The following is a 13,195-nucleotide window of genomic DNA, read 5'->3' on the forward strand; positions in this document are numbered from 1 at the left end:
TCTATTTGATTGTATATATATACTGTTCTTTTAGATATGTAATTTGAAAAAATTACAGTAGTTTCATAGTTTTCATTGTAAGAAAATATTTTCTTAAATTGTTACCTTAATTGTTGTCTAATTGTTTTCTCAAAATTATTTTCTACTACTCTAATAAAATAGATTGCTCTATCAATTACTAAATAAAATCCATTATATATATATATAATTATTTTGAAACAGTTAAAGATTTTCAGCTTTCATGTTGCAAGTACAATTAGTTGGTTATCTAATTCTTCATGAAATAATGTTATCTTTCCTTCAGATATCATATTTACTCACCCTTAACAGAACCAAGCTGGTCACCAAATCCATTTTATGTAGTGTGCATGGCATATCGGAAACCAAGCTGGTCACCAAATACTGCAGTTTTAGTACCTTTCTCTCTCTCCATATATATAAACTATAATAATATATATCGTCAAAAAAAAAAAATATAATAATATATAAAGTACTCCATTTATATATATAATTTCAAGAATTTTAATTTGAAAATAAGTTTGAAATTTAGTTTTGGTCTTAGTTGGTTTATACACAACACACCATTGTTTATACATACAGAAAATATAGACCAAATTCACAACGCATTGAATGTCTTAAAAATTAAAGTATAACAAATCCATGGTTAATTATCAAAAACGAAACGTTCTTCACTTTTAAAACCAAAAAGTAAAAAAAATTACATATATTAAAACATTTTAATTAATTATTTGAGCACAAAAACGAAACGTTTGTTTGTTGATATATTACTTTTGTTAAAGAAACGAGTAGGAATGTGTAGTTTAAGGAAAATCCCATATATAGCAAAAGAAAATTCCCTAGTTCACCAGATTTCTTAAGATAATCTTTCTTTAACAAAACAGAGATAACTAGTACACATGTCCTTGCTCTCACCCACTCAACCCTCAGATTCCTCACGCTTTCTTTTTGTTTTCCGAAATTTTTTCTTTGGCTACCAAATCAAAAAACTACATTAACAAACAAACCCTTCTCCTCTCTCTTGCCAATTCCCAAATCCTCCAACAACAAAAAAAAAATGGAGACGTTGTCGAGAAGCCTAAGTAGGAGCTTGGGAGAGTTGTTAGCAAGTCATAGTGATAGCCATTTCTCAAGGAGAAGCGGTTCAACGATCAACGACCACGACGAGGAAGCTCTTAAATGGGCAGCTCTCGAGAAACTTCCAACCTTCACTCGTCTTCGTACCACTATCATTCATCCTCATGAAGATCTCGTCGACGTCACCAAGCTTGGAGTTGATGATCGCCAGAAGTTCATTGATTCTATCTTCAAAGTCACAGAGGAAGACAACGAGAAGTTCTTGAAAAAGTTCAAGAACCGAATCGACAGGTATTAACTATTATTCTAGATTTTTGTGCGACTGACTGTACATGCAACCAATCTCTTAGCAATTTTTTTTTTTTTGATAATTAAAATTTAGTTTGAGTTGAGAAAAGTAAAAAATTTACGTCGACAGCAGGGTTCGAACCTGCGCGGGCGAAGCCCAATAGATTTCAAGTCTATCTCCTTAACCACTCGGACATATCGACTGTTTGATATGCTTAGCGATTTCAAAATTATTACCAAAAGAGAAAAGTGTTCCGATGTTTTTTTTTTCAATTACATGCAAAAGTCCTTAACTTTTTTTTTTTCTTTAATCTTATTGCAACATAGAATATTCTTGTAATACAAAAATCCTGTTTTTGGAAATCTTACTTTTCACTCTTTAATGTGATGTTTCTATCATTTATGGCAGGGTGCGAATAAAGCTACCCACAGTGGAAGTGAGATTCGAGAAAGTAACGATAGAGGCGAATTGTCACATAGGAAAAAGAGCTCTTCCCACATTACCTAACGTTGCTTTAAACATTGCAGAGAGAGGTCTTCGTTTGCTTGGCTTTAACTTTACAGAAACCACTAAAGTCACTATCCTTAGAGACGTCTCCGGTATTATCAAACCTTCAAGGTAACTGGAAACTTCAAAATTTGCTTTTACATGAATTTCGATGTTGATTATAATGTATGGTTTTGGTGGTTTTTGCAGAATGACACTTTTATTAGGTCCACCATCATCAGGGAAAACAACTCTTTTATTGGCGTTAGCTGGAAAACTAGACCCAAGCTTAAAGGTTAATTAATACACATATGACATATGATTACTTACAAATGATAAATTAAAAAAAGGAGAGTTGAATTAGTAATGGGATTAATGAAAATGGACAGGTAACTGGAAAAGTAACGTACAATGGGCATGGATTAAACGAGTTTGTGCCGCAGAAAACATCAGCATACATAAGCCAAAACGATGTTCATATAGGAGTCATGACTGTCCAAGAAACTCTTGACTTTTCTGCTAGATGCCAAGGGGTTGGCACTAGATACGGTAATTATCATTTAAAATGCTTATGAGTTATATAATCGAATTTATCAAACTAATCAAAAAATTAGTTGTGATCGTATAGATTTGTTAAGTGAGCTGGTGAGGAGAGAGAAAGAAGCAGGGATATTGCCGGAACCGGAAGTGGATCTCTTCATGAAGTCCATCGCAGCTGGGGATGTCAAGAGTAGTCTCATCACAGACTACACTCTCAGAGTAATGATTTCACCTTCAACATATAGTGCGATTTTTTCGAAAATAGTATATAGATCTAATACGTCAAATAATATAGCTAGGGTGCAACTGTCGAGTATTTTTTTTTGGTTTTTGCATAATTTCATAAGTTCTTAACTAAGAAATTTGAATCCTTCTAGCAAAAAGAAAAATAGAAGAATAGCAGCTACAAAATATGGGTTAAAGAGATTAATTAAGTATGTGTTTTTGTGAAATGGTATGGTATTTGTCTTTACCAAAATATCTTTGATCCACTAACAAGTAGAGATATATTAAAAAAACAACAACAACAACTTATAAGATAGGTGCATATATTGATAACACAATCAGAGAGATAGAAAGTCTTTCCATCTAAAAAGTCCAACTCACGCCATGAGTGGATACACATTCACCTACTCCCAAGTCCCAACTTTTCACCTAAAAGTCATTGACTCTTTTCATTTTTGACTGAACAACCCCAATAGTAAACATTTTAGTCTAATTTGGTTTGACAAATTGGGGTAACTATTGGATCTTTTTTTGTTTTTTTTTTTAATTCTTTAGATATTAGGACTTGACATATGCAAAGATACGGTGGTCGGAGATGAGATGGTTAGAGGAATCTCTGGGGGTCAAAAGAAAAGAGTCACAACAGGTTCCCTTTAACTTTCTATGTTCTTCAACTACTCCCATATCCATGTTAACTCCGTGAGCCGCGAGTCACACGATTACAACTTCTTTTCTTTTCCTTAAAAAAAACAAAACAGGAGAGATGATAGTGGGACCAACAAAGACATTGTTCATGGACGAGATATCGACAGGTCTTGACAGTTCAACAACGTACCAAATAGTCAAATGCCTTCAAGAGGTTGTTCGGTTCACGGACGCAACGGTTCTCATGTCCTTATTACAACCAGCTCCTGAAACGTTCGAACTTTTCGATGACATCATTCTATTGTCAGAGGGCCAGATCGTGTACCAAGGTCCACGTGATCATGTTCTTGCATTCTTCGAGACTTGCGGTTTCAAGTGTCCTGACCGCAAAGGCACTGCAGATTTCTTGCAAGAGGTCTATATCTTATCTTATTTTTGTTCATTCTAATAAAAAAAATTATTACCTAACCTAGAATTGATAGTGAACTTTTACTTAACTAGGTGATGCACAGTTTATATGATTTTGGTTACAATTTAGTATTGATGTTAATTCATGAGATTAACATTTGTGGTTTTATTTTTTATAATTCTCATAATATTACATATATATTTTAATCATTATCATAGAAGAAAATATATCTGATCTACTTGCCTTGGTAAACAGGTAACGTCAAGGAAAGACCAAGAACAGTATTGGGCAGACACGACGAAACCATACAGTTACATTCCAGTCTCGGAATTCTCCAAACGGTTCAGAACCTTCCATGTCGGAGCCAATCTTGAAAAAGATCTGTCCGTCCCTTACGACAGATTCAAATCACACCCTGCTTCTCTCGTCTTTAACAAACACTCTGTTCCCAAATCTCAACTCTTCAAGATCTGCTGGGACAGAGAATTGCTTCTCATGAAACGTAACTCTTTCTTCTACGTTACAAAGACCGTTCAGATTATTATTGTGGCCTTGATTGCGTCTACAGTGTACCTGAGGACGGAGATGGGGACTAAGAACGAGAGTGATGGAGCCGTCTACATCGGTGCGTTGATGTTCGCCATGATCGTCAACTTGTTTAATGGATTCGCGGAGCTTGCTTTGATGATTCAAAGACTTCCCGTGTTCTACAAGCAACGAGACCTTTTGTTTCACCCTCCTTGGACCTTCACTCTCCCAACAGTTATCCTAGGGATTCCTATCTCCATCTTTGAATCCGTTGTTTGGGTTTCCATTACTTATTACTTGATTGGATTTTCTCCAGAATTCAGCAGGTGAAGATGGTTCTTGAACCCGCAACAAGTTACATTGTCAAACAAGTTACACTGTCAACTTAATTCCTGTTTTGTTTTTCAGGTTCTTGAAGCATTTGTTGGTGATATTTCTGACACAGCAGATGGCTGGTTCTATATTTCGATTCAGTGCGGCAGTTTGCAGATCGATGATTCTTGCTAATACTGGAGGAGCTCTAGTTGTTATGCTCCTCTTCTTGCTTGGAGGGTTCATTGTTCCTAAAGGTTATATTACATACATACCTTATACCTTTAAAAAACAGTAACATGCAAACTGATTTCTAAAAATATGCAGTTCTTATGTTTGATGATGGTTAACAGGTGACCTTCCTATATGGTGGAAATGGGCTTACTGGGTTTCACCAATGGCTTACACTTACGACGCTTTAACTGTAAATGAAATGTTGGCTCCTAGATGGATGAATCAACCGGTAAACTCCAACCTATCTTTCTGCCAATATGTCTCTTATATAACTTCTTCCTTTTTACTCTAATGATTAATCAGGAAACTCCCTTTTATTTTCCTTACAGTCTTCTGATAACTCAACGACGCTAGGGTTGGCTGTTCTTGAGATTTTCGATATTTTCACGGATCCAAACTGGTATTGGATCGGGGTAGGAGTCATTCTCGTGTTTGTGGTTCTCTTCAACATCCTTGTTACCTTCGCTCTGGCATATCTAAACCGTAAGTACACTTATATTGATCATAATGATCTCTTAGAATCACATATCTACAATAACCTGAGACCTAAATGTAGTACATAACAAACATGGGAAAATTCACTCATAGCCTATTAAATTGGTTATGGTACATGAATGTGACATTCTTTTCGTTTCTTCCTACCCTGACATTACGTTTATTGATACGCTAGCACTTGACAAACCACAAGCCGCCATTTCACAAGAAAATGCAGAAGAAAACAGAGCAGAGAATGGCTCTAAAAGCATTTACGCAAAAAGAGGAATGGTTCTACCTTTTACCCCTCTCACAATGTCTTTTGATAATGTCAACTACTACGTCGACATGCCTAAGGTAACACCAAATTCAAAAGACCAAAACCCTTGTTACAATAAGTGTACTGACACAAAAACTATAATGATATATTAACCGAAAATAAAACAGGAAATGAAGGAACAAGGAGTTTCCAAGGATAAGCTTCAGCTGCTAAGGGAAGTGACAGGGGTCTTTAGGCCAGGGGTATTAACAGCTTTAATGGGAGTTAGTGGAGCTGGTAAGACAACTTTGATGGATGTTTTGGCAGGCCGTAAAACCGGTGGATACATTGAAGGAGATATCAGAATCTCCGGTTTCCCTAAAAGACAAGAAACCTTTGCAAGAATCTCTGGTTATTGTGAACAAAACGATATCCACTCACCGCAAGTCACTGTCAAAGAGTCTCTCATCTACTCTGCTTTCCTTCGTCTCCCTAAAGAAGTCACTAAAGATGAGAAATTGGTAATACACTAATAGTACTTCTTCTTTTAACTTCAAAAGCCATTTTAGATATATTCTCAAGCCAAAGGCTAACTAACGCATATGCTGACTTTTGTAGAGATTTGTGGATGAAGTGATGGATCTAGTAGAGCTAGAGAGTCTAAAAGATGCGATTGTGGGGCTTCCAGGGATCACAGGTTTATCAACAGAACAGAGGAAGAGACTTACTATCGCAGTGGAACTAGTGGCGAATCCATCCATAATCTTCATGGACGAGCCTACTTCTGGTCTTGACGCTAGAGCTGCAGCGATTGTGATGAGGACAGTGAGGAACACAGTTGACACTGGAAGAACTGTGGTCTGCACAATTCACCAACCTAGCATTGATATCTTTGAAGCTTTTGATGAACTACTTCTTATGAAGAGAGGAGGACAAGTCATATACGCTGGTCCTTTAGGTCAAAACTCTCACAAGATTATCGAATATTTCCAGGTCAGATTCTACATTTAGTTTGTTAAGACTTTGATATTAAACTGTTAAGAACTTTCCTGATCAGTACTCTTTTGAGAAACCACAGGCCATTCATGGAGTTCCAAAAATTAAAGAGAAGTATAATCCGGCAACATGGATGCTAGAAGTGAGCTCAATGGCTGCAGAAGCAAAACTTGAGATAGATTTTGCTGAGCATTACAATACATCATCCTTATATCAGTAAGTCAAACCTAATCTTCAAAGATAAGATTCATCCACAACACTTATACTCATTTAGATTTGTTCTTGGTGTAGACAAAACAAGAATCTTGTAAAGGAACTAAGCACACCACCACAAGGAGCAAGCGATCTCTATTTCTCTACACAGTTTTCACAGTCATCTTTAGGACAATTCAAATCTTGTTTGTGGAAGCAGTGGATAACTTATTGGAGAACTCCTGACTACAATCTAGCCAGATTTTTCTTTACATTGGTCTCAGCTCTCATGATCGGATCAATTTTTTGGAAAGTTGGTACAAAAAGGTTTGTGATCAGTGACTTGAATGAATCAATCTAGTATCAGGGGTTCATACTTACCTTGTCTCTATACAATTTTGTTTTTACAAACAGGGACAATGCAAATGATCTTACAAAGGTTATTGGAGCAATGTACGCTGCAGTTTTATTCGTGGGAATAAATAATTCTTCATCTGTCCAACCGCTAATAGCAGTGGAGCGAACTGTATTCTATAGAGAAAGAGCTGCTGAAATGTACTCTGCTTTACCATATGCCTTAGCACAGGTGAGTTTAAACTCTAACCGTTTTAGGTATTCTTGGCAAACAAGAAACCTTGATGAGTGGTAAAGTAGTCTCTAACTAAAACTTGTTAACGGTTTCAGGTGGTATGTGAAATACCGTATGTGCTGCTCCAAACTACTTATTATACACTAATTATATACGCAATGCTCTGCTTCGAATGGAAACTCGCCAAATTCTTTTGGTTTTTCTTTGTATCATTCTTCTCCTTCCTCTACTTCACATACTATGGGATGATGACAGTTGCTCTCACCCCCAACCAGCAAGTCGCAGCCGTTTTTGCTGGAGCTTTCTACGGGCTTTTCAACCTATTTTCTGGTTTTGTCATCCCTAGACCGGTTAGTTTTCGTTACTTCTCTGACAAGAAATCTTAAACCCTAAGGGATTTGTAAAAAATTCTTATCATGAGCTGGTTTGTTTTCTTCTGCAGAGAATCCCGAAATGGTGGGTTTGGTATTACTGGATCTGTCCAGTAGCTTGGACTGTGTACGGTTTGATTGTCTCGCAGTACGGTGACGTGGAAGATACGATTAAAGTTCCGGGTATGACAACTGATCCGACGATAAAGTGGTACATTGAAAACCACTATGGATACGACGCAAATTTCATGGTCCCGGTTGCTACCGTGTTAGTTGGCTTCGCTCTGTTTTTTGCCTTTATGTTTGCTTTCGGCATAAGAACGCTCAATTTCCAACAACGGTAAAGTGTAGTAGTCACCGGAACAGGTTTGGCGTGAAGGACAAAAAAAGAAGTAATTAAATAGGGTTTATGGAAATACCATATAATAGTTTGTGATTGATGCTCTATTTATTGTAAAGTGTACAATATATAACACAATAGAATCTGGGGGAGAAAATACAACATATATACAGGGACGAGAGAATGAGTGATAATTAACGTAAGCTCTAAACTTCATGTATATCCTAACAGTTGAAACAATAATCATAGCAACGATGAGCTTGTTTAGGTTTGTGTAAGTGTCTTTTAAATCTTTTTTTTGCTTTCAAACATAAAATGAAAGTCAAATGTGTTTTGTTTTAATTTTGTGGATGTATACTTCTTTTAAGATTTGTGAAGGAAAAAAAGAGTTAATTAATTATGACAAGGATAAGTTATGAAAGCCTTTTTTTGTTCAAATCTCAATCACATTTTCGTACTAATTAAAGAAACGACAAATAGTAATATGTGTGTATTACGCTTTGTGATACTAATATCAAGATCTCTTTAAATATAAACCACTTGTCTCATCTCCATATTTTCAAAACGTGTTATCTTGTAAGACCACGTGCTTCTTCTTTCTTATAGATGATAGATCGCGTAACAAGTGGATTGAAATCAAAAACATTAGTTTATTGCGTTTCTAGACAGATTTAGTAGGTTTTAAATAATATTATCCTCACATCTTTAACATTTCATATTATTATTTCATTATCTTGGTTACAAGAACTGAATTTGTCGGTACCATTGTTTCTATTTTTAAAAATTATCCTCTATATATAAATTAAAAAAAAAGTCTGTTGTTTGTCATCTTAATACAAAAATAAAAATAAAAAATTCCAGGTAAGATAAAAAGGATAAAATAAAAGCTTATAATAGTAATAAAAAACGCGAATTCAACGTACGATCCAGCACAATCCTCTCATCTTTTGAAATACAAAATACCGAAACTACCCTTGACTTCTTCTTTTTTTCCATAAGAAATCAAAACCAAGTCTTTTCCCATGGTTGCAATATTATCTCTATCTAAAATATAAAAAAAAAAATCTTCATTGAATTCAATTCGTGTAACTTCACATACAAAAGAAACAAACTTGTTTTGAAGAAGCATTTATTACCAAAAAGGTTCTCTCTTTGTTTTTGTTTGTTTGTGTGTTTTTGTGTGAATGACTCGTCGGTGTTCGCATTGTAGCAACAATGGACACAACTCACGCACGTGTCCAACGCGTGGCACGTGCGGTGGAGGTGGAGGAGGAGGGTCTTGTTCCTCCTCGGCGGTGAAGCTGTTCGGGGTGAGGTTAACGGATGGTTCGATTATTAAAAAGAGTGCGAGTATGGGTAATCTCTCTGCATTGGCTGTTGCTGCGGCGGCTGCGACTACGCACCACCACCACCGTTTATCTCCGTCGTCTCCTTTAGCGACGTCTAATCATAACGACTCGCCGTTATCGGATCATGCCCGATACTCTGGTTTGCATCATAATGAAGGGTACTTATCTGATGATCCTGCTCATGGTTCTGGTTCTAGTCACCGTCGTGGAGAGAGGAAGCGAGGTAAAAAAGGACACGACTTTACGTTTTTGAATCCTTTCTATTTTTGTAATCCTTTGTTGTTAATGAAATAGATCTAAAGGTTTATGCTTTAAGGACTTGGTAGTGGTTAATGGTTATTGTAGGAATTGAAATGGTTTTAGGTGTAACCGGTTAGTGGAATTGTTGGATTGTTTAGTTTCTTATGTTGGTCTTAGATGGGTTACCTCATTGGTGGATCATATTGTTGAACTTCTAAGTCTATGGTCATTTTTTTTTTTTTGTTATTCATCAAAATACAATATTTATGAATTGGAAAAGTCATGATACATCTGCTTAGTTAGTCTATGGTCATTATGTGGTTGGTTATTAAATGTGATATATGTTATATTGGGGTTACTATAGGTATTCCTTGGACTGAGGAAGAACACAGGCTATTCTTAGTAGGTCTTCAGAAACTTGGGAAAGGAGATTGGCGTGGTATTTCAAGAAACTATGTAACTTCAAGAACTCCTACACAAGTGGCTAGTCATGCTCAAAAGTATTTCATTCGCCATACGAGTTCCAGCCGCAGGAAAAGACGGTCTAGCCTCTTTGACATGGTTACTGATGAAATGGTTTGCATCAATCATGTCTTTATGATTTTCTGTTGTTTCTAATATTTTTGGGAAACTTGTATATTGAGTGTGTCTCCTCTGTTTTGTTGCCTTTTAGGTAATGGAATCATCGCCAATACAAGAAGACCAAACCGTAAACCGTTCTTCTCCAAGCAAGGAGCTTGAGAACAAAAGTCACCTTCCTTCACTAGAGCTCTCACTCAATAATACCACGGAACCTGAAGCGGTCATAGCCAAGGCGCCACCACAGGAACTACCTGAAGAAGCTATAGAACCATCGAACGGTGTTTCACCAATGCTAGTCCCGGGCGGTTTCTTTCCTCCTTGTTTTCCAGTCACGTACACGATTTGGCTCCCTGCGACTTCCACATCACTTCAGGGAACAGAACATGTTTTAGAAGCTGAGACTTCTTCTCAGCAGCATCAGGTCCTAAAACCAAAACCTGGATTTGCTAAAGAACGTGTGAACATGGACGAGCTGGTTGGTATGTCTCAGCTTAGCATAGGAATGGGAACAAAACATGGGACTGAAACTTCTCCTTCTGCTTCCCCGCTATCATTGAGACTAGAGCCCTCAAGGCCATCGGCGTTTCACTCAAATGGCTCGGTGAATGGTGCGGATTTGAGTAAAGGCAACAGCGCAATCCAGGCTATCTAGAAATATTTGGTTGTTGTGTTAAAGAATGAAGAAGACCGGATTAAAGCAGAGGATGTTCCTAGTTTGAGGACGAAACAAACCAAGCTTTGAGCCATTAGAGAGATAGAACAAGTACTTACTTCTTACCAAAGAAAAAAAAAACAGAGCAAACTGTAACAACAGACTTACCAAACAGTCAAAACACATTTCTCAGCATCACGTCATACTTACATAAGATAAGCGTAACTTACAATACTATCCTTGATTCTAATGTTTATGGCATACTTATTTATTATTTAGAGATTAGAGAATAAGAAATGTTTACAAAATCAAAAATTTATTGCTACCGTTCAACTATATCTACTGTTAGATGTTCGAGTCGAACATTAAAATGGATATAAGCAGAAAAGAAAGAGACTCAAAAAAGGTAAGAGTATATGTTCTTTGGTGTGAAGCTGCTTTCAGCAATGGAAGCACAAATCAAATCAGGAGTAGAGAATCAATGCTGTGTTGGGAATAATTTCAAGAAAATGAAAAGGGAACCTAAACTCGAATTTTGTAAATGATTGCAGTTCAGCCCCCATATAAGTTCCTAAAAATATTCCAAACGAGCCACTCTCTAATGCTAAAATAGTAAAAATGTGTCAACATTTCTCCAAATGTGTATTGTATTCAAAACTGTTATCAGAAAATAAAAATAAAAATGTGTATTCACACTATCTCCATACCTTTTAAATATGTTCCTTTCTTGTGCTTCAATCTACCGTCTCTTTCGCTCTCTAACGACTAGTACGGCTCTTGTATCAGGATTATTCTTGTAATTATTTTTCGGTTTGAATGGATCCACGTATATCAATCGCCGGTTGTGCATGTCACCTAGTTATATTGGTAGAAGCGTTTGAGGTGGCCATTTACACCTAACTCTATAGTATTTCATATCATTGTTGTATGTATAGCCGCACAAGCTAGCACTTGGCAACAAAGTTCTTAGTTCTTTAAAATTTGAGAAAACTACTTGAAGTTAGAGTTAGACCACATATTTTAGTACTTCACACATTGTAGAGTCTTATGTGACCACAAATGCATGAGTTATGATGCAATAGTACTAGAAAGAGATATTTTTAACACTAGAGTTTGATCTATATTTTACCATAAATTAAGCCATTATAATAGTAAATGGTGGCCGGTAGGAGCATAAATTATNTTTTTTTTTTTTTTTTTTTTTTTTTGAACAAAACCTAAATTATGTTTAACTAAGATTTTTCTTTTATCTTTTTTTTTGTTCACCAATGTTTAGCTAAGCTAAGTCCGTTTTTTTTTTTTTTTTGAAAAAGGGTTAGCTAAGCTACGTCCTAAATTATGTTTAACTAAGTTTTTTGGGTTCCAGAGACTAAACGACCACTACACTCTAAATAGACTTCGATGGAAAATATTCTCTAACGTAAAAAGGTAAGGTGGTCTTTAGGGATGATAAAGAACTAAGACATCTACTTTAATATCTTGGGTACCAATTGCCATGTTCTAAATAAGCCACCAAGGATATCTTAGAGTTCCAGCCTCACTCAAATGATACTACTAAAAATTATAAGAACAATGCTAAAAATCGTGTTCCTAGAAGAATTTGTTATCTCTTCTAATCTTTCTATATGTAAATCAAATCCTCTAATAAATGGTCAGACGTCCTGAATTTGTCACCAGTTTTGATTGTATAACAGTAATGATATTTGTTTCCTATGGTTGTGCAACCTCATCTACACAAACACATATTCAAACTTCTTCGCAGTGGCCATTATGTTAGCAATAGCACCATTTTAAAAAATTTCTTTGCACCTGTCACATTTATACTCAAAAACAACAACTTTCAACCACAACAGCTACTCAAAACTTGATAGTATTTTTTAGTTGGGATGAGTAAATGAAATTGGATATTATTAACATGTTATGTCGGAAGACGGTTCCCTATGATTTAATGTAAACTCGGGTCTATATTTTTTTTGTTTTTACTTTTATGATTATGATTAGTCGTTATCGGCCGATTTATTTGGTTTTAAAATAATTGTATAGGATTATAGCTTTTTCGGATTGAGGGGAATCATGTTCATAATATCGCAGAGGTGTAATTATTCATGAAGGTGACAGAGGATAAAAATAAATGTGTTTAGCATATACTTTATTTAACGGGGTGATAGATGATTGAAGTTACGTCTTTCAAATAATTGGATATTGTTTGAGAAGAATGTTTTAACTGAGTAATCTGCATAATTATAAGAAAAAACTCTTTTCGTGTCGACATTTGTGAACTTTTAACGAGTCATCTTCAATCAGGAGCCAATCAACATTGTGCCCTTTACAAAATACTTAGTTCAAATTAGGTGCTAATAGCTACTTGTTATAACTTTAGTAGCACAA

At 35.9% G+C, this 13,195-nt stretch overlaps 2 protein-coding genes and 1 non-coding gene across 3 annotated transcripts; 2 read left to right on the forward strand and 1 right to left on the reverse strand.

Annotated features, from left to right (window-relative positions):
* On the forward strand, positions 813-8,255 carry LOC104745964 (ABC transporter G family member 29). Its single transcript, XM_010467354.2, has 19 exons — positions 813-1,386; positions 1,793-2,002; positions 2,081-2,165; positions 2,260-2,419; positions 2,499-2,629; positions 3,191-3,281; positions 3,394-3,695; positions 3,945-4,543; positions 4,626-4,786; positions 4,883-4,992; positions 5,093-5,246; positions 5,434-5,594; positions 5,685-6,017; positions 6,115-6,489; positions 6,575-6,708; positions 6,784-7,011; positions 7,099-7,270; positions 7,369-7,623; positions 7,716-8,255. The coding sequence occupies exons 1-19, from the start codon at positions 1,076-1,078 to the stop codon at positions 7,986-7,988; spliced, it is 4,245 nt and encodes a 1,414-aa protein (XP_010465656.1). The 5' UTR covers positions 813-1,075; the 3' UTR covers positions 7,989-8,255.
* On the reverse strand, positions 1,505-1,586 carry TRNAS-UGA. The gene has a single exon. It is a non-coding gene; the product is annotated as a tRNA-Ser (tRNA).
* On the forward strand, positions 9,008-11,044 carry LOC104745965. The gene is made up of 3 exons (XM_010467355.2): positions 9,008-9,556; positions 9,938-10,149; positions 10,247-11,044. Exons 1-3 carry the CDS (start codon positions 9,169-9,171, stop codon positions 10,805-10,807), a joined length of 1,161 nt encoding a protein of 386 aa, XP_010465657.1. The 5' UTR covers positions 9,008-9,168; the 3' UTR covers positions 10,808-11,044.

Source organism: Camelina sativa, chromosome 15, assembly GCF_000633955.1.
Source record: "Camelina sativa cultivar DH55 chromosome 15, Cs, whole genome shotgun sequence".
Taxonomy (NCBI): domain Eukaryota; kingdom Viridiplantae; phylum Streptophyta; class Magnoliopsida; order Brassicales; family Brassicaceae; genus Camelina; species Camelina sativa.

Excerpts from the sequence above, each read along its gene's own strand:
- LOC104745964 (XM_010467354.2), top strand. The coding sequence starts at position 1,076 with ATGGAGACGTTGTCGAGAAGCCTAAGTAGGAGCTTGGGAGAGTTGTTA. Across the intron at positions 4,787-4,882 it reads AGGGTTCATTGTTCCTAAAG|GTGACCTTCCTATATGGTGG; the intron begins GTTATATTACAT and ends GATGGTTAACAG. Across the intron at positions 4,993-5,092 it reads CTAGATGGATGAATCAACCG|TCTTCTGATAACTCAACGAC; the intron begins GTAAACTCCAAC and ends TTTTCCTTACAG.
- LOC104745965 (XM_010467355.2), top strand. The coding sequence starts at position 9,169 with ATGACTCGTCGGTGTTCGCATTGTAGCAACAATGGACACAACTCACGC. Across the intron at positions 9,557-9,937 it reads TCGTGGAGAGAGGAAGCGAG|GTATTCCTTGGACTGAGGAA; the intron begins GTAAAAAAGGAC and ends GGGTTACTATAG. Across the intron at positions 10,150-10,246 it reads ACATGGTTACTGATGAAATG|GTAATGGAATCATCGCCAAT; the intron begins GTTTGCATCAAT and ends GTTGCCTTTTAG.